At 40.4% G+C, this 21,828-nt stretch overlaps 1 protein-coding gene across 30 annotated transcripts in view; it reads left to right on the forward strand.

Annotated features, from left to right (window-relative positions):
* Positions 1-21,828, forward strand: part of LOC104930626 (calcium-activated potassium channel subunit alpha-1) — a 131,842-nt gene that overhangs the window by 98,248 nt on the left and 11,766 nt on the right. For 7 of the 30 annotated variants that reach the window (XM_027277955.1, XM_027277959.1, XM_027277960.1 and 4 more), the window contains 5 exons: positions 8,830-8,923; positions 12,907-13,027; positions 14,284-14,508; positions 15,068-15,260; positions 18,627-18,740. In XM_027277955.1, coding sequence (XP_027133756.1) covers positions 8,830-8,923; positions 12,907-13,027; positions 14,284-14,508; positions 15,068-15,260; positions 18,627-18,740 — 747 coding nt within the window. Of the gene's footprint in view, positions 1-371; positions 546-4,297; positions 4,331-4,724; positions 4,806-8,829; positions 8,924-12,903; positions 13,028-14,283; positions 14,509-15,067; positions 15,261-18,626; positions 18,741-20,102; positions 20,187-21,828 lie in introns of all 30 variants that reach the window. The other 23 variants (XM_027277936.1, XM_027277939.1, XM_027277940.1 and 20 more) reach the window with 11 other exon arrangements.

Consider the following 21,828-nt stretch of genomic DNA (forward strand, 5'->3'; position numbering starts at 1 on the left):
CTTTTGACCTGTTATAGCCTTAGCACGCAGCTTGACCTCTCGAGAAGAGAAATGATGTGCATATGATTGTTGTATTTTTATGAATTATTATTAATTATTCAAGAAATGCTCAAATTTGACTTTTTCAGACAAGAAATGTAAAAAAATAATGAATTGGAGACTTGTTGAGGTGAAATTAATTGGATTTTTAAATATATCTCGGCCTTTCGAGTCTGTTTATTTAATCTTGGGGCTCAAGTCTGTGGCAGCAGGTGTCTAAGGCTTGCACTTTCTGATGAAGTCACCTTCCGACTTCCCCCTGGATGAATATTTCTCCTTTTGCCATTAACCTGCTGCTTTTCCTCTCCTCTCATCCCAAAACATGACTGTAGCCAAGATGTCCGTCTACAAACGAATGAAACTGGCATGTTGTTTTGATTGCGGCCGTTCAGAGCAAGACTGCTCTTGCATGTCAGGCAGTGTACATAGTAACATGGACACCCTTCAGAGGGCCTACCCACTTTCCTCTGTCTCTGTTCATGATTGCGCAACCACTTTACGTGCCTGTAAGTTACACCGCCCAACACATGCTGTTACGTGTCTGTGGTGTGTGGTCAGTGTATTGTACCATGCAGAGGTACCGTACGTGTACGTGTACATGTGATGTTGTCCATGTGGTGTGGTCTGTTTACTGTGACTCCCATAATTTGTGTATTTATTTCTGAACAATTTTTACTCAGTGATTTGCTTTTATCGTCTATAATTTATACATTTACACTCTATTCTGTTATTTTTAACTTGTAATCGCCTCATTTTTTTAATTTAAACTTTATTTTTCATTAGTTGTTTTTTCGTTATTTTATTATTATTTATTATTTATCGCTCTAATTTGATACTATGCTTTTTATTTCATGAGTGTAATATATGTGGTAGGAAAGTGGTGGTGTGGCTCTGTGGTGCTGCTGTACCGTACAGTACTGTAGGTGACATGTGGCTACCGCATGCTGCACCAGCCATGCAGTTCTGTGATCATGTCACTATTGGTTTTGATGTCTTTTAAACTGTATAAGGTAAGATGTGGAACATATTATTTTGTTCTCAAGGTTGTTGTTTTTTTTTATTGCTGCAGTTTAATGATAATGTTTGTGTCTTATGTCTTTTCTTTGAAGACCCTTACAAACCTCCAAGTTAACACTGTTTTCTGTTTTTTATGCCTTTCAGTTAAAGCAGCTTTGTTTCACCTTTTTGTTTACCTTTGACTTAACCTTACTGTGCAACTGTGCAGTGTTTTCAGTTTTGCTTTATTGCCGAAGATAAGAGAAAAACACAACTGAGATGGTGTTTAGAAGATTTCCAACAGTCTTGCCAAGCCTGATAAATAAGGAGCAGTGCACAGATTAATGTGTTTTTATTGGACACTAGTTCAGGAAAATAACTTTTAATATCTTAAACCACTGAAATGCTCTTTAACTCTTTTAGGCAATTGTTAAAGAAAAACACAACTGAAATTTAAAATTATTTTCAATGCAGAAAGTCTATAATTATACATTCTATTGTATAAAATCTTCTGATTACAATTGTCTTGAGTATTTTAGCTCTCCTGCAGGAGAAAAAAAGGGCAGGAGAAAAAGGTTTTGCATAGCAGGAAAGATGATAAGGAAAAAAAGGACATAAGGGAAGAAGAAAACACAAATTGAGGGCTACAAAATAGTCATGTTGGCCTGAAAAAGAAAGGGTAGGAGGACGAAAGCTCCTGGAAGATCCCCTTCCTTTCAATTTTCCTTTTGAGTGGATGGGAAATACTAAATTGTCTGTCAATTAGACATGGCAGCAGTAGGACTAGCTATCAAAGCATTGGGTTCAGACATACAGATCTGATTTCCTCCTCAACATTCTCCCACCGTCTGCCGACTCAGCCTAGATTAGTGTCAAACATGCCGTGATGAGTTTGGCTTGGCCTCTTGTAGTTTCGGCCCGCGCTGATATCCCTCGGTACCAATTACTGGCCATTACATGGTTACTGATCTCACTTCTCCCTCAACCCCCTGTAGGATTTCAGGAAAGCCTCCTCTGTCTTAGATTTCTTTCCCTTTTTAACTCTGACTTTGTCTGAACAAAGTGAGTTTAGTGAAGGAGTGCATTGGGCTTTGTCAGTTCGGGATTGTTGGATTTCCTCTCCCCGTTTCCCATCTTTTTTCCACCGGGCTGAGAGGATAAGACATCTTTATCCATGATGACTTCATGCTCTTGTACATCTGAACCAGATTTTTCTAGGCCAAGTACTTGGATAATTGATTCCTTAGATAGGACTCTTTCATTTAATGCACCCGGTGTTCTGATGCAAATCACATTCAGCCCACACAAATGCACAGGGAGACACAGCCACCCTAATGGTGATCTAAACATAAACCTCTGTGTTGCTTTATGAACTTTAGGAACAATGTAATATTTGATGAATAGCTATTTTTAGCATCCATCCAAAGGGCTTAGTGAGTAATGTGATTTGTTTGTTAAAATAAGTAAGAGAAATCTCTGGACAAATGAGCTAAATAAAGAGGACCTATGTATAAAAAATGATGCAGTTTGATCAGGAAATAAATTATTTGACATGAGCTTGAGTTAGCATCTGAAAAAATTGCAGATAAGGTGGAAAGATTGGACAGAAGAGAGCAAAGGCGAGCAGTTTCTACTCCTGTCAGTAGTTAGTTCACAGCACAAATTATATTGTAGGGTACAAAAAAAAATAGTTCACCTTGTGTAGTTGTGCATAGTAATTGTTAACTTTAAAATTCAAGTTTTAACATATCATGTCTGAAGTTATTCTGAGTAGTTCAGTTTCCTATTGGTTTGTATATTAGCTTCATGCAGTCTTTCTTCGTGACATGAGCACCATCACAGTCAGACAGCTTCCCACTCTGAGAAAAGCCAGCGATGTGACAGCTTTTATATAATGAAGAGGCTGGAGCTACTATAACTGGACTATGGACAAGGGTTGGGGACCTGGGGCTTGGGAGATGCTTTCAGCTGGTGTCCAGCCTTCTTGGCTGTGTATGTGTGTGAGTGTGCATCTTTGTGTGTGTAACAACATGCACTTGTATCTCTGTGTCTGTGCATGTGTGTGCATCTCCATCTCATTGCTGGGGACCTTATCTATTGTGACACGGAAATTATGTTTGCATTTTCATTTTCCCAGCCCTGCTGGTCCGTTACCAAACTTGCCCTGACAGCTCCTGTCCACCAGGCAGGCTTGGTCCCCACCCCCACCCTACCCTCTGTCCTATGCTGCCTCGCTACGCCCCAGACACTAGCCAGTTAGTCTGCCGCTTCTGTGGTGCGGGCAGATTTCTAGAGACAGATGCCAGGGCCACTGTGGGTCCCTGTTTGAGGTTTTGTGTCATAGGTCAGCCGTGGGCCCTCACTGTGACCTTTACTGCTGGAAGAGACTCCATGAGAGAGTGTCAGCAGTTCAGTTCAAGTGCCCACTGAATCAGTACTTTTATCAGTATCAGTCTGCTGCCCTTCAGTCAAGGTCATAAACTGTAATTCTCAGATAATTAATATTACCGGCATAGGTGGAGACCTTGGTCAACCCTCTTTAAAGAGCAAGAGATTTAAAATTGTAGCACTCAACCATGTTTGAAATTTCCATTTGTGCAAGAGGCCTGGGCGGCACATATGGAACAAGTCTCTTTACATTTGTGCTCAGTTATCGCAGCTGTTTTGGGTAGCAAGTGTCTGCTGTCTGTGTTTCGGACGCCTACAGTACATGCACTCACATGTATGTAGTTGTTGTCTTTGTTTCCCATGGTTTCATCTGTCCTGTCTACAGACCTCGTTATGTTCATCACATTTAAAGTGTAAATAAGTCTAAGCATTTAATGAGTTTTTGAACGAGGAAACATCACATTGTTTAATCTACCACTGCAACTGTGTAACCTCAAATTAAGCTCCTTTGACAGATTTAATAAAATCATTAGACTGCCATTACATCTCATTACAGGTTACACTTTCCTGAATGCATGGCTCACTCCGAGAATGGACAGTTCATTTCATTCACCTGTCTGCCTCTTTGGTGCCATCATACCATACTTTAATCATCACCTCCATTAGGGTTTTCCATTATTTTAATTATTTATACCTTTTTATTTTTGGTTTATGCCCTCATGCCCTTCACTTGATAGCACTTCATCATAGTTACATTTGATTTAATTTCCACCGACCGCTCTTATGTTGATGTCTCTATTTCCTAATGTGCCTGTTTCATTACATCCTTTCTCCCTCTTGTGTGACCTGCCACTTGTCTTTGCATTCTCCTCAGCCAAATATAAGTATAATGGATATGTCAGATCACGTAAGTGTGTTTCTCTGTCCTTCTCCATTCTGCTCCAGCTCTGTGTTTAGACTGTAGACCCCTCACTATGTCATGTAACATAATTAGTACTAATGCTTTGCTTTAGTCTTTGCTTTACTGTCCCTTATTCTTCTAGAAATATACTGCTGCTGTCTTTTGTCTTATACAGAGACAAATATCGAAGTAAACTCAGAGCTTAAGCAGTGTTAAATATCATGTTTTAACTAAGACTGTTTTTTATTCTAAGTTACATATCATGAAATCATTTCAACATATGTTGACAAGAAATTAAATTAATTAGTTCCTGGTATTAATAACTGAAAATAAATAATTTTGTGTTTGATTATACCATGTAGTCCCATGAAATATTCTTTTTGTATTGTGCTGCATGTAGCAGCAGATGGCGCTACAACACCAGGGAACAGTGGAAGCCAAAAAGAGGCTGGCGTTCGATTCAAAGCCGATTGCAATTTAGGTAAATCTTTGCTAAATAATTGTTAAATGCATTACTTACTCTACTGGTTAAGAAAAATTTTAGTTATGAAATGCTATTTGTCACCTCTAACATTTCCTTTGTATATTTTTTATTTAATGTATCTGTTCTTATTAAGGATATTTATATTGAAGACATTTTTTTTGGTTTGTTTTCTCTTTGGAAATAGTGGCTATTTCAGTCATAATATCAGTTTTATTCTTATATTTAAGTGTAGCAAAACAACAATGCATGGCATAAAAAGCTTTTTCATGCAGTTGCAATGCAGATGAAAAAACAAAGCTTGCTCATGCAGCAAACACTGTAAAGGCAAAGCCAGCTTAGCTCACATACCAAAGTAAACATTTTTAGTTGTTATTCCTCTGCCTCATCATCCTGTTTACATTGGGTCACGGCGATCTGATAAGGCTTGCATGCAGGACAATACCATCATGTGATTAGCATTTCAGAAAGGGACAGTTGCCGTCTGGGTTGTTCAGGATGCACAGTGGACCTGCCAGGGCGGGTGAGCGCTCTCTAACGCTGCACGTGTTTGACAAGGGCCAGATGAATCCAGGAGCTATCGGTGGCGCCCCGTAAATCAAGGAGGCAGCTGACGGTCGGGATAAACGTCTGTTTATCGCCCGGGGCCACACAAGCATGCTCTGTCCTCCAACCAACCAACCATCCACCTTTCTACCAACCAGAGGAAAAGGACTCCTCCTCTTCCATTCAACTTTACCACTCCTTCAATGCATACAAACATAGGGGTTGAATCTGGAGCCTCAATCGTCATTCGGATTGTGTGTGTGTACATGTATGTGTGTTTGGTGCATGATCATCAGGTGTTCATGTGTTTCTACATACACAGTATTTATTCTTCGACACAGGAGGTTGTCACTGGACATGCTGTCAAAGCTACAGTCAAAAATCAGCATGTGAACTTTCTGTTTGAGAACAGAATGTCTACATTTTCTGTCTGCACACAATCCAAAACGGATCCTTTAAAGGTTTAATGATCAAGGTTTTTGAATAAGTAATATTATAAATTATTACTTCTAGTTTTATATTTGTTGAAATGAAAGTAATGTGCTACACATTATGCTTCAACTGACACAGTATCTGATTAGATTTGACTGGCTTTAGCCAAGCCGTGTCTTTGCTTTGTTCCACCAGAAAAGTGTAGAAAAGTGAGAAATAAAACTGAGAGATTTCTTATTAATTCATGTTTGTCACAAATGAAAAAAGTAAATGTCGCTGTGAATGTTTTAGTTGAAGCGCGTGCCAAGTAGATAAGAGATGTTGAGTTTCAACACCAGATTTAAAAAAAAAAGATAAATGATTCCTGCTTTTATGGCATGATGCTTTCAGAAATTACTTAAGCAAAACTAAAACGAGGAAAATTGCAAGATTTTTCACACAAACAATTGTTATCTTTAAAGAGCTTATTAATTAATTATCACATTTATTTTAAGTTGGTGGATCTTTTTATTTATCTATTGGCATAACACCCTACAGTGAAATTAGATTTTTCCTGTAATATCTTGTAAAATAATTCTATAATTTAAAACAAATATAGCAAAAAAAAAATAAAAATAAATACCAGTACAGTTTAACACTAGAGTTTAATTACTAACTCATTCATAAGCATCAATACAAGCTTTCTTACACTTTTTATTCTCCATTGTTTGACAGTAATGGATGAAGTTAGACCGTCCTTTCAAAACCGATCGGTTAAAACCACCGGCTGCACCTCCACCTCCATCACATCAAATGCGTTCCTTCACAACACCCTGCACCCCAACCAGGACCCCCTGGTCAACCAGGGCAAAATCAACATCCCCCTTGTTAATAACCGTAAAGGAAGTCTGCTCCCCATGGGGCCAGGGCCTGGGGCTGACCCCTCGAAACTGCGCCTCAGTATCTCAGGTCCAGGAGACGTGGTGGCCAGATCCCTGGCTGAGAGTCGGCTGAACCGGGCCCGCAGTCTGCCGGTGAAATACCGCTACCACCCCAGTAATGCCATGCTGCTCAGTCACAGTAGGCACTGTAGGTTGCCCCCTTAGCGGGATGCATCAGCCAGTAACCCCGCCTGTCCTGTCCCTTCATTTTGTTTGTTTGCTGCATGATGGTTTACACTGCCAGAGCTGCTACTGTTGTTGCTCCGGCTGCTTTGCACGGATTTGCCTGCTGGTGCAGTGGCTGCTGCTGTCTACATTGGGTGACTTCCAAACTAAGGAGTGCTAAAACATGTGAATCTAGAACTGACACAAAAGATTTGCTTATTAGTATTTATTTTCAGACTGTTGCAGGAGTAGTGAGCCCTGAGGATACTGACCTTTGGGAGCTGAAATAGGAATTTAGGTTTTTAATCATTTACTGTGAAAGCTTTTATTACCCAGTGGCTGGTAAGCATTTAATTTTATTGTTGCAGGTTTAAGTGAGAAATGTTTTTGCTTTTACGGTTAACAAATTAAGTTTAAACCAGGAGGAGTCTGTCAAACAATATGGCAAGGAATGCATACTTTCTGATGTGGTATTTTCAAAGTACATTAGAGAGAGAATTATTTGTAAAGTGGAAAGTGCTTGTGATATTAGCTATTCTGAATGCCCAATTGCATAAAGGAAATGTCAGAGAATGACATTTTATTAGAAGGCAAAGTCGTATTTCTTATCTTTTATTAGCAGAATTAGGTGACAGCCTAGGATGGGTGCTCAGACAATAATGAATTTCCACATGCTTGGAATAGTCACGGCTTGCAGCGTGCACATTGATTTGCACTAATATCATGCTGTGTTATTGATTTCTAACCAAAGGACTAATGCGGGTTTGAAGTGACGGTGCACTTGGCATTTGCGCTGGAAGAGTGCAGAGTGGATAAGAGTATCTCAGTGCCTGTTTGAAAGCTCTTGAAACTCAAACACAATATTGTAGATCAGACTGCTGTTAGCTTGACTGAAATCTTCAGAAGACTGGGCCTGGCCTCACTCTGGCTGCTCTTTGTCATCCTTTCTATTTGACTGAGACTTAAGCAAAGTTCAAAAAACAGAGTGTTTTTTTTTTGTTTTTTTTTTTACACATTTCTCAACAAAGCATAGTTGAAAGGAAGCTGAACTTCAATCTGATCAAAATAATTTTCAAAAATAAAAAATAAAAAAAATGGATCAGTGTCCTGCAAATGCTTAACACCAATGTGTCAAACACACACACACACAAAAAATACTTTTTAATCTTTTGAACATGTATTTTTCATTTAAACTTTTCAGACTAGTCCTGACCTTCTTCTACTGGAGGATGATGTGTATTTACTTGCTGCTTTTGCTATTCATAGTCCACTAAGTCATGCCATGTCAGTGAGCCCTGTCCTTAGTGATGTGAGTGCTAAGTGTTCCCTTGGCATGGAGGTAGATCTGTAGTAGAGCCACTGTGCACTCTAGGCCAAACTAGAATGATTTAGTGGGGATCAGATAGTTTTATTAAAAAAATAAACTATCCACTCAAGATCCAACTCCATAACCCTTTTTTATCTCATTGTCGTTGCTTTTGCCCATGCCCCACTGACAATGACAGTCTGTACCATTACATGGCAATTATTGGTGTAGGTAAGCATGGTCACTCTGATGCAGACTGCTGGAGGTCCACCTGCACAATTTAGAGTGTGTACTGAACAGAGGCAGTAGTGTTTTACTGAAGGTCCTGTAAAAGTGCACCTTAGAAGATCCAAAATATGGGGGTTTTGGGATGTGAGCCTTCTGTAACATTTTCAGGTCATAATTAGTTTTTTTTTTTATCCGTTGTTTACTCCTGCCTTTCTCAGATTTACCATCCGTTACTAATGCTTTCTCTATATTTTCTCAATTTGACACTGAATTATTAATTTTCCTTTTTTTTTTTTTTCTGTTCGATTTTTTTGTTTGCAAAGATTGATTGATTGTTGGCTATGTTGTTGTTGTTTTTTCATGTCAGGTCCAGCACACATTCCCAACCATCTGTCTCTATTCTGACATTCTGTGCATGTGTTTGCAGTGGAAGACGAGCATCCGTCAGCTCTCTCGCCCAAAAAAAAGCAGCGCAATGGAGGGATGCGAAACTCACCCAACTGCTCGCCTAAAATGATGAGGTAAGAGACGCTGATTTTATTCTCCTTCCAGCCTTCAAACGGGGAGTGAGAGGAAGTCAGATACGGGGAAGAAGGGAAGGGAGGGAGGAAGGGATGGAGGGATGTGCGTGAGAGATACTTCAGAGGCGGATGCTGCTGATGGTGAGATGGTGGGAGTTTTGGATGGATGGGAGGGGGCAAATTAGGGGTGGCAGAAGAAGGAGGTAAGAAACTCTGTGAGAGAAAGAGAGGAGAAGTGCCCTGTTAGGCTCTGGCTGTTTAGGATGGCATGCTGTCAGCTGTTAATGACAGAGCTGAAATAATATTTCTGTCATGAAAAGCGGCTGTGAGGAGCCGTTTGAGAACTCCTCTGGCTTTAAAGTCCCAGCTGTCACCTCCTCCGGTCTGGTCCACATGTGCTCCTTAAACAATGCTGGCACTAATGACACCAGCAACCAATCAGAGGGACCTACATGGTTACTTTGCCCTCAGGCTACTCCTCTATTGTGGGAACCCCTGTGAGTACTGTTTCTGGTACTTAAGGCCATATGTGAGATGTATCATCACAATCAAATATGAATTCAAATATTACCTTCCTTTTATCCTGTCCTTTGGAATTAAATTGCTGTTAATTGATTTTGAAAGATAAAAGGGTTCAGCTTTTGTGCTCCTCCGGCTGCGAGGCGAGGTTAGCAACACGACATCGTGGAAAATACAGGGAGGCCGAGCTGTGCGGATTGGGACGGCAGCATAAAGGCATGGTGGGAAAGATCTAACAGGACAGGAACACTCATAGCTGCGCTCGCTCTACTCCTAATGAGAGTAAGTGTTATGGCCGTCATCTTTATGACTTAACAATGTGAAAACCTAAAGAGAAGAGGTGTGTGTTTTTTGTCACACACACACTTGTCACCGTTAGTATTTACACAGTGAAGCTGCTCTGCAGTAGAACATCCTGCACCAAAATAAATAACTCAATTTTCTGTATGGAATTTTCAAAATATTAAATAGTTTTATTTTATATTATTTATTTATTTTTTAATCTCAGTTTTCATTTAGTGTATATTGTTTTCTGGTTATTTTTGCACTTTCCTTACATTCTAGTAGAATTCTTTGTATGTTGGTCCTCCTAGCTTCCCTTAGGCAGCGTTCCTCCTACTGCACTGGCATGCCTGTGTGATTTTGTCCAGAATACTTGTCAGCCTCCCCCTCAGTTCTCAACAAAACAAGCACTTAATAAGCCTTCACACTTGCCGAACCATTAGCCCAACACAGAGTCATACCCTTCAGTCTAGTTTGCAACAGAGCATCATTTTAGATGCCCTCGCTCAGAGGGAGAAAACGGCTACAAAAACAACTAGACATTGGCACATTTCCAGCGAACCGCTTGTTTAAAAGGCTGTTTAGTTTGCCTAAGTTAAAGTACAAAACCTTTTCTTCTCTTCCTTTTTTGCTTAGGAGATGGTCCCTGTTTGCCATGTAATATATGCATCTTTTCTTTGATCTCGCACTGATAATAATTCTTGCGAGTTATTTACTCCGTTTTGAAAACGCTTCAAAGCGATGTCAAAGTTTTCTCTGCTTTAGGGGTGCTTCTGTATTCTGCTGGCTCTTGGGTACTGGGATGACAGGTCCTCTGTTATAGGTGTAGATTTTTTTTTTTTTCCAAGTCTTAGCCCTCAGCAAAACATCAAATTACCCATCATAGTCCACAGCCCCCCTTCACAGCTGCCCCCGTCAACATATAACACCATATATATTAAACAGTTGTGCTTTACAAGGTGGATTTTATGCACAATGAAAAGTGATTGTTTGAGGTAGCCTTAGGGATACTTTATTCTACAAGCAAGGAGGGGGAAACACTGTAGAGAGCTAGCAAGAGAGCGAGCATACGTATCAAGTATGGTTTTTACAGGACTTGCAGCCTGAAGGCCTTTGTAAATAAATAATGATCAACAGATTGGCTGTGGGCTTTTGAAAAGCATGCCTTTGTCAGTTTGCATGATGGGGAAAATTTTCAAAGCAAGAGGCTGCCTTCATAGTCTGGCAGAGAGGGATTGGGGGAGCACGCCCATCCCCAGCTTGTGACTGCAGAGTGATGCACTAGAATAACTCAACTCGGTTTGAAAAATATACTGGGGGAGGGAGGGAGGAAGAAAGAGAGCGGGTGAGACACTGGAGTGAGACATGCTGTAAGGGAAATATTTGTCCTATATAAAAGTGCATCTGGTAAAATATTGTATCTCATTCAGGGAAAATATTTGCTTTTCAGTCTGATGCACAATGAATTAAATATAAATATGTATTTTGGGAGAGGAAACTTATAATAAAAGATGTACTTTCCAAAATAATAAATACGAATTAAATGTAGAAGACAAATATTTTAGGAAATTATTTAAAATGTATTTAAAGTCTGTATCTTATAATTATACTCGGGGTGACAATGCATCCTAGCTGGCCTTCCCTTAGCATGGCTGTGTTGTAGGCATTAACACCATGACATTTACACCATTCCCACAAACCTTTTTGACGGGTCATGACTGATGACATGTATCCAATCGCGGAAGATGTCACAGTATCATCCACAGCTGATATCCCTTGGGCGTGGCACTGTGGCTCAAACGTCATGTCTGCTCTCCCCAAGTCTTGTGGTAGGTTCAACCCGAGGCAGAGGGAGAAGGAGGTGTGTGGAGCCTGTGACAGGCTGCCAGTCACACTGCTGACAGCTCTGTGAAAGATAGCTGTCTTGGCAGAGAGAGCTGGAGCGGCAGCCCGCCTGCATGCGCCAGTCAGCCCCTGTGTGGAGGCGAGCGGAGCTGAGCAGATTGAAGTGACGGGGGCTCTGCGGAGTTGATTGGCGCAACGCGCGCCTCTGGATGAAAGATTCAGGCTGAGTGTAAAAACACTAAATGCTGTCAGTGTTATTATCACCTGCAATAACTGATAGAGGGAAGAGAGGTGGAGAGAGAAGCTGGCTAATTGACAGCTTTTTTTTTTTTTAAACTTTTACTTTTCCTGCGATGGTATGCAACCCAAACGCAGGCTGAAGGAAAAGGCAACATCAAAGCCTTGTCAGTGAATGACAGTGTTGATAGAGGATAGAGAGAGTGATACTGAGAGAGATGTATGTCAAATTCTTGAGATGTTTTCTCCCATATTACTCAAATATCTGTCTCTCTGCAGTTCCCCGTTTTTGGAGTCTGTACATTGCTGTTATAACTGAGGATTTCATTATTTGGGTTGAGTTGTAAATAAATTACGTTTGCATTGCTGTAAAACAAGCAAGTCTTATTGGGTAACCACACAGAATATGCAAAAATAATTTTCTCCTGAGTTTTTTTTTGGATGACATTTTCTGGATTGCCTTTAGAGGAACTGTGAGAACATGTCTTGTAGGTTGGAACAAGAGAGGCGGTATAACAGGACTGACAGGAGCCCTTTCATGGTCAGTGTTACACCGGATAAAACTCAGCAGCCCACTGCTGTGGATTAGCCTGTTTGGTTGTGACACGCTGTTGAAACATTAATGGCCATCAGTTGGAAAAGCAAAATGTGATTGGGCAAATTCCTGAAATATTTAAAGTGTGAGCCTGTTGGAGCTTTTACTATTTGCACCGCATGGCGTCAGGAAGTGAAAGAGAGAGTAAAAGCTGGTAATTGGCCTTGTGTTGTCATGCCATTCAGTCAGTAGCACTCAAGTTTTGCTGTTCTCTGCACCACTGCGAGCACCAGGGTCTTTGAATTGTCTGATGACTTGACATCAAGGACAAGAAGGAATGGAGGAGTGATATCATCGTTATGGGACCTACAGTATGCAGTTCAGCAGAAAGTTTAACACTTTGTGAACAGGATACTTTTTATATGTTGTATGAATAAACTGTCTAGATCTCAAGAAACCCAGGTGGTCTTTTGCGCTTCTTTCATGTTACCACTGCACCCACAATGCTGCTGTCATTTCACAAAAATTAATCAATAATGAACATATTGTTCTGTTCTCTCAGTAGACATGACCCCCTTCTAATTCCTGGAAATGAAATTGACAACATGGACATGAACGTGAAGAGGTATGACTCGACAGGGATGTTTCACTGGTGCCCCCCAAAGGAGATCGAAAAAGTCATCTTGGTGAGTGGGGCGAAAAGTAACTGCAATCCACTAACTAAAACATAAAAAAAGAAAGAAAAAAAAAGACTTAAGTAAGTATGCTCAGGAGCGAAGGTTTCCCCTCAAAACTGTAGTAACACAATCACATACTAATATGTATTGAAATTTCTCTCACTGCCTCTCTGTTGTTCAAGGTGAGTTTATTGTTTGTTTTTTATATATATCCACCGAGGATCTGTGAACAGCATTTCAACACTCCACGCATGGGTTTGCTCGGGTGTTTTAACATGGCAGTTTGTAAGCATTTGGGTTTGCGCATATTTTGTTTGGGCGGGGTTAACCTTGTCCAAATAAAACATATAAAATATATAGAAGCATATTTATTACTTCTCTATACACCAGTTGTTGCTCTTTAAAAGATTTAACTTTCATTCTTACTTATTTTAAAGGAGGCTGAAGGACGTTCCTATACTGTATGAGTTGATTTACCAAATAATGTCCCAGATATGTACAGTAAATAATCAGTAATTAACAAAAATGTTTAAACTGTATAAAGTAAGTATGATCCACTTTCTTGCAGTGGTCCTCTTGGTGCTTATTGTTTTTCCATATGTCTAATAAAGAAAGATACGGTCTTAGTTTCAGACCAAGTGGTATCATAGCAGCATTTAGTTTACTTAACATACACCCAAACCAGCAATCGAATGCACATCAGGCTGGTGTGACAGGCGACAGATCTTGAAAGCAGGGCATTGCATTGTTCTTTTCTCAACATCATACTTCATATAATAGAGGCACTTTGTTTATTTATACCTCTCTGATTTATGACAGGGTCCTTGTCATACATACTGTATGTGCCTAAAATCTTACAAACTGCATTTTTCAGCCTGATTGAATCAGCTGCCCTTTGAAAAAAGACAAGATGTTTGTTGTTGTTTTTGTTCTGTAAAATTCATCTTTCTGATTATCCAATAAACTGCTTATAAACAGAATAGTGGTTAACCAAACTTTTGTTTATGTATAAGTAGACCGCTATGTAGTCAGACCTTGTAGACCTTGGTTAACAAACTATTGAATATGGGTTTATAACAGTTTATAGCAGACTTTTGAACACTTTAAGTAAATGGTGTTACCTCATGCACATTAACCAGTTTCCTGTCAACAGCACTAATTTATATTCTGTAAATGTCTATGTCTTCTTCTATTGTCTGCCTGCGCTCCTCCTTACCCCTTCCTCTCTTTTCTCCCTCTTCCCTTTATCCCTCTGTTCCCTGCAGACCCGGAGTGAGGCCTCCATGACAGTGCTGAGCGGCCATGTGGTGGTCTGTATATTTGGGGATGTCACGTCCGCTTTAGTGGGGCTGCGAAACTTGGTCATGCCTTTAAGAGCAAGCAACTTCCATTACCACGAGCTAAAACCTATAGTTTTTGTGGGCTCGTTGGAATACCTGCGAAGAGAGTGGGAAACTTTACACAACTTCCCCAAGGTCTCCATCTTACCTGTGAGTATACCAGTCCACCGCCGACACATTTTAAACCATAATCTCTGTTCTACTAATAAAGCATTGACATTTTGTTTTACATGCACATTGAAATCCTGAGAGCGATTGTCAGTTTGATTTGATCACACATTACTCAATTGAATGATCACTCCATGAGAGAGTAGTCAACCCCTCCCTCATATCCAGAGCTGTGACACATCCTGCATATCCAAAGTGGAGTTTATGTGTGTTGCAGCTGCAGTGCCCATCACAGATGGTGTGGCTTGCTGCCTTAGAGCTTGTTAGGCCTGGCTTGACTGATGATCAGAGGAGAATCCCAAACACAGCCCTCAGCGCAGGCTAGCCTTTAGATTAGTCCATGTCTCTGATTCTCCAGTGCCCAGTTAGATCAGTGGAATGTCATCGCCTCAAAACAAGAATACTTGTTAACTAATTTCCCAAAGCTCCATTCCCGCTTACTTCTTAAATTTGTTTTTCTTTCCCCTATGTCTGTCTGTTCTCTGTGCTTTGCCCCCCCCACTGTCTGTCTGTCTTTCTCTCTGTTCTCCTCACCCTGAAGGGTACACCATTAAGCCGGGCAGATTTAAGGGCTGTCAACATCAACCTCTGCGACATGTGCGTAATACTGTCAGCCAATCAGAACAATATCGACGATGCCTCTCTGCAGGATAAAGAATGCATCTTGGCATCACTCAACATCAAATCTATGCAGTTTGATGACAGCATTGGGGTCTTACAGGCTAACTCCCAAGGTAAGGAGCGTCCTATTAGACTCCATGTGCACTGCTGCCCAAAGGGGACAGGTTATGGCAGGAAAGACAGCATTCAAAGATTGAAAAAGAAGTCAGGAAAAGATGGGAGGAGGACACACAAGAGGGATGGGTGTAGTTTGAGAAGCGCAGAGGCTAAGTGCTCATAATTGAAACACTCTGCGAATGTGTTGCAATTGGCGTCTACCGTATAAACTGACTTTACTGTAACTCCTGAAGAAGTGCGCGCACAAAACATTGTGTTGATTGCTTCATCAAGCTTTTGAAGAGTGTTTACTCCACGTAATTTTTTTTTCTGATCATTTCAGCCTTGTCCCTGGTAATTACATGCTGCTAAACCTCCTTGATAATATTTTTTAATGATGTAATCAACATGACTGTGTCATTTGATGTTGTTCCCCCTGATCTGGTGTCTGGCACATCCGTCTGGAACAGATTGTTGATGTTTGCAGACAAACACACGAACCTGGCATCCCATCAGGCCTCATCATCATTAAGCAGCTAGTACAAATCACCAGGCAGGCCAATTCAGCTGCTCCTCATTAGTCACAACAAAACAGCGACACATGCACGCACACACACCTTCGTGTTTCAACGCGTTTGTTCGCACACACGGAGACATGCACACTCACGGCATCCACAAACAGGTAATCCTCAGTTTATGATTAGCCCGAAAGGCATGACATGCCTCGAGCCCAGTACTATTTAGTGCCACCACAGTGACTGTTGTAAATACAAATCAAAGCTGAAGGTCCAAGAGGCCATTATTTTTTAGTGCAGAGCACTTCCACATGTTTTAGGAGAATGCCAATGCTGTTATTTCTCCAGCCTTGAGTGAGTGATGTGCTGTCAATAGCGGTGCCACCGAGGAACAATAAGCATGGGTAAATCTTAGAGCATGCTGCTCTGGGGAGCAGTATTCACAGAAAGCCACCTCAATATGGAAGCCCACTAGCCTATATCCTCTCCCAGGGTCGATGGATTGAGCCTATTGTCATCAATAATTGGGTCTTACATCAACCACCCATTTGAGTGATAAATACTTTGAAAATGCACTCATGCACACCACAGTGACATGCAACCATGCATACACAAGGAAACGCACGCACTTACCCAGACACTGCTATTGTATCATAGGTATTGCTTTGGGGATTCCTCCCTCCTAGCATTGCTCCTATTCAGACGCTGTCTGTGGAATTTAAAACAAGAAGGTGTAAATGAATAAGTAAACATGCTCTTTCCTGGGGGAGAGTTTCTCACGGCTGCTGTAGCATGTAGTCAACCACAGAGAATAGCTGTGCCCGGGGGGCTACAGGGATAAGGGGGTGTGTAACCCAGATCTCACTTGTCTGTTGTACATTGTTGCTGAACAGATGAGGTTACAGCCTCGCAGTAGATCAACACACATTGTTTTCGAAGTCTAGCTTCTCTATTTAAGATAATAAGGAAATTATGCTTTACTTGGCAAACTGTTACTTTACAGCTAGATACAGCTAGAAAAAAAAAACTTGTTATATGTTTTTTTTTCCAAAAGGTTTGTGGTTTAATTGTATAAAAAGATACAGGAGTATTTTATGTGTCATAAATGTGAAGGTTTCATGGTGGAATTAAATCCTTGCACGCAGAAGATTACTATGATCAGGGGGATAAACATGTTTTTTAGCTCTTTTGGTTTTGCAATATTCGGTCTTAGGAAGACATACAGCTCTCTGTTTTGGAGCTCACCAGCTCACATTGCAACTTTTGAGCCGTTTGTAACCTCTAACAGGTTTTGAAAGCAGCTCAGCAGCAGGCCTCATGTATCCCTGTTCTTCTGTACACACTGCACAGAGCGGAAACTGTTCCTCTACGGCTCCGCACTGTCTTCATGTTCACTATCATACAATAAGAGCAGCGTTTTAGAGGCAGTATCCAAAAAACTTGCTGTCACTCTCCAGTGGAGTAAACATCATCCTTTATGGACATCGACAAAATGATGTTCGCACTGTCTGAGCTTGTGCTCCCTGGTTGACTCAAAGTGTCAAACCTCTGCTATTTCCAAGTTCAATAATTGGTATAACAAGAGTTATGATTATCCATGCTTTCAGTTCAGTGTGTGCTTCCTGCTGTGTACTAAACTATTTGGTGTCTTTTCTGTTGCAAAGCGTTGGGAGATCTCTTTTGTAATGTAAGCAGCTCATTGAGTTTCTTGACAGGAAAGGCACACACACACACACACATACATACATAGGAAATTTGCAATCCTTTTAAAACTTTGTGGCCTGAATATATTCCCTGCATTATGGTTCCTTGGTGGTGGCACTATAAGCTGGCATTTTGCTGTAGTCAGCACTAAATGATGGATGTCAAAACACAGTTGATGCATTATGCATATAGCATTACGGATTTAAGGTGTTTACTTGTCACTTTGAGGAAATGCAAAAATGTGAAGTCATGTGAATTCATACTCCTGTCACTTGCACTTGTATTTCATGGTTCTCAGCCACGCCATTTCCGATAAAAGGTTTTCAGGATCCACTTCACCAGTTTTATTGTAACAAAATGAACAACATATAAAATTTATGTCTGCCCGTTGATGGAACAACGCGAATGCTAAATATGTCTGAGCTGACCCCTAAAAGCACAGTATCTCTATGGCAATTTTTAGGCAGGTGCCTTTTTCACTTAGCCTTCCCCACCACCTTCCCATTTTTCTGTCAATGCACACATTTATGACACAGGAAGCACACATCAACAACTTCATGCTGAGTAAGCTGACATGCACTATGTATAATGGTATTGATACAGTGTTCCAGGTCACAGCCTCGTGCCTATGATACATCTATATTCTGAGACACACAGGTTTTTGCTTGGACTGTGTTTTTCTGGAAAAAAATAAAATGTCCAGTAGACCAGAATCCGACTTTTTGTCATCTGTTTTTACCATTTATTCTACCACATAAATGTATAATCTCTGAGAAATGTCAGATTTGCAGTAGACTAACTACTGCACTGTGTACTCTCTGGGCTCTACAACTAGATAGATAGACATAAACTCCTGCTAAAACTAAGTTTAGCAGATTTCAGTAACTGCCATCTCAGCTTTTGACTCCATTGGGGAAAAACTTGTTTTAAATATATAAAATTCTAAAATAATTTGATATATTGATTTAAATCCAAATATTAAACACAGTACAAACAACAAAATAGAGATACAGCTAAATCCTATCAACTTTAATAATCAAAATTAACTTTAATTTCTTCAACAAACTAAATGGACAGGTCAAATAATCAGTCGAATAATCCTTAACTGTACTGCTTCTGTATGTACCGTGTACTGACTTCCAGGAATCTGTATGTGGTTTTCAGGTTTCACGCCTCCTGGAATGGACAGGTCATCTCCAGACAGCAGTCCAGTACATGGTTTCGTCCGCCAGGCATCTGTCACCACCGGAGCCAACATCCCCATCATCACAGAACTAGGTAAAACTGTTTTCACCCACCTCCATTGCAAATTCTGCATGCCATACCTCAGATCAACTCATTATTCATTTACAGACAGACACATACGTAGAGCTGATAATCATAGATTTAAGCATTATGCATTCATCAAGTTGCAACTCATCCAAAGTCAAATGGACTCAAGAATGCTTGTGGAATTTTTGTTCACTGTTGCTGGATCCAACTTAAATTCATATTCATGTGTATTATTTGATCTGGCTAGTTTTTGTCAAGTGGTGATGATGTTGGTTGCACAGAACAGGGACATGCTTTGCTCTGAGGACAATGTGGACTACTGTAACTTGAGGATGTTAGATTGGCATTTTTAGGACTATACCTTCATCTCCCGCAATTTGTCCACTAATGCACAAGAGAAACTCAGCCTGATGGAGAGGGTGAGAGAGGGAGAAAAGGCAAGAGAGTGAAAAGGTAGTGGGAAAAAAACTGCCTTGGTTGCAAAATGGGTCCATTTATTAATAACAATGGCAGTGGCTGTATTCCCACTGGTAGTGGGGACTCATGAAACTTTCAGATCTCTGAGGGGCCTTCTAAAGCAGCAGAGACTGGCTACTCTGTCTCCCCTGACCCAATTAGGGAGCAATGGAGCATGAGGCCAGCTAAGAAAAGGCCAGAAAGAGAAAGGAGCTACCTAATGTTACTTGTAACCGGGCCAGCCATTACCTGCAGAGAGGCTCTCCCATTAGACTGCTGACCGCATACGTAATCATCTCAACTAGATGCTATCCTTGTCGGAGTCATCGGTTGCTGTCCTGGACTCAAATGCTAGAAGTTCCTGTGTTGTGCCTTTGCTTGTCTGTAGCTAACGAGTTTCACAGCTACAGCAACACTAGATGTGATAACATTGTCCTCCAGGAGAGGAAGAAGTAAGAGCATGCAGAGGAGAGTGGCTGCATGTCTCAGTGGAACCACATACAGTAATTACATTGTCATATGTTCAGTCTACAGTGCCAGGAGCAGATTAAAGTCAAGTTGAAACATAAAAACAGGCCTCATCTGAGTTGCATGATCAATTTTGTTTGCATGGCGTGTAAAGTAGGTGTGTTTATGGATAAGACCATGTTTATCCCTTTCACTGTCTTACCATGAGATAATTTATTGTTGTTGTAGTGGTATAGTGCTGTGACAGCTCTGGCTTTGTATCCGCTGTGCACTCTAATCCAGGGTGCTTTACTTTTAGATACCGGACAACCATGAATGTCTCAGACTAATTCCAGACTTGACACTAGCAGTCTGAGACATCGAATTGCCTTTATTGCAGTCTTTGAAACTGTTGCAATAACGACACCATTTCTCCCCTTCCCCGCACTGTCTCATCACCATTAGCTAAACCTGGCAAACTACTGCCATTGGTTTCACTCAGTCAGGAAAAAAAAAGTGGAACCAACATACAAATGATAACAGAGCTGGGTAAGCCGAGCCTTTGTCCTCTGCTGCTGTTCGTTCCTTCGTTCCTTCGTTCCCTCGCTCCGCCGCTCTGCTCCTCATCAGCTTGTCTTGATTTATCTGGCTGCAGTCAAGGCCCTCGCTGCTCCCATGGCTTCACTTTGAACACATTTTTATTCTTCGTTCTGGTTGAAATTGACTGTCTTGTTTTGGCCCCTTTTTAATGATTTTTTCTTCTTTTTTTTTCTTTTTTGGGGTATTTTTTTTTTTTTTCCTCCAGTTGCGTTTGGAGAGCATCACTAGGCTTTTGATCATGCTCAGACTGTCCTTGTGGCTGTTTTCATAGCAACACCCCCCCTTTGCCCGTCACCCCCTTCCTCCTCCAAACAGACACACACAAACACACACATATCCACCCCCTCTCCCTCCCCCCCAATTCACTCCTTTGGCCTGGGCCTGTTTGCATCAGCCCCATGTCTCTTTGACTGACATTTCTGTTCCACAGCGCACAGGAAGCTTGGGAAGAAATCAGATATCAAAAACAAAAAAAAAAGTCAAGATCAAACCATCTTTTAAGCTGTTTATTTATTTTTTAAATTTATTTTCCAGTTTCTTTTTCTCTCCTCTAGACCATATCTCTCAAGCTCAGATATCGGAGGAGTCAAACAAAAACTTGCTCGGTTTTCAAGTAACGCTGGTTCATAGACCCTTCACTGCCCACTGCTGCTAGGAATACAGTCTAAGGACAAAGACACGCACTATGCCATACACGAGAGACCAAATAATTATTAAATATTATTATTATTATTATTTCAGTTTTGGATTATTTTCATTTCCACTGTGCCATTTAGTTCATTTAGCAGACCTGATTTATTGTTAATCATGAGATGAAAGTGTGTTGTTACCTGGCTTTAATATGACTTTCAGGGCACAGGTAAATATTTGACATGTGTTTCTCTAAAAGTGATGATGTGACAAACACATTCATCAAGAAAACTCTGAAAAACATAGCATGAATTTATAAGTGCATGACTTTTTCATGTGACATAGTAGCCATTGTTGAAGTCTCACTTTTTACCATATTTACCTATATTCTGTGTTTCTGATAATATAATCATATTATTATAATATCATATTATTAATATTATATGTAGTTTTATCAAAGAAAGATCAAGATACAGTGACTTCAGAGGTACTAATGCATGCACATATGTATGATTAATTCAAGATTTGGGACTTCTACAATGGTTTATTACTGGTATGCATAATATACTTAAGTACTTTCTCCTAAAGTTGTGGTTTGTCCAAATGTATGAAATGCACCCTGCATGTGATATACAGTATGGTAGATTTAATATTATAATGCTGAATAATTTCTTTAAAAAAAAAAAAGTCAAAAATGCTTTTTTCACCTTCCAAACAATTACAGCACATGGACAGAAAAAAACAGAAATGACAGAAAACAGATTAAGTTTATTTCTAGATGAAAAGGTCAATCAAAGACATGTCAATTGTTTGGAGAAGAAATCAAGTTTCTGTTTAATCTTGGATTTCAAAATATTTGCAACTGTAAAAATTGCAAAATGTCGGGGCAAATATAATGTGCATCGAATGTTACATTATATTGCAAGCTCAAATACTGGACCAATACCTATATACCTGAGAT

The sequence above is a fragment of the Larimichthys crocea genome, chromosome III (assembly GCF_000972845.2).
Source record: "Larimichthys crocea isolate SSNF chromosome III, L_crocea_2.0, whole genome shotgun sequence".
Taxonomy (NCBI): Eukaryota; Metazoa; Chordata; class Actinopteri; family Sciaenidae; genus Larimichthys; species Larimichthys crocea.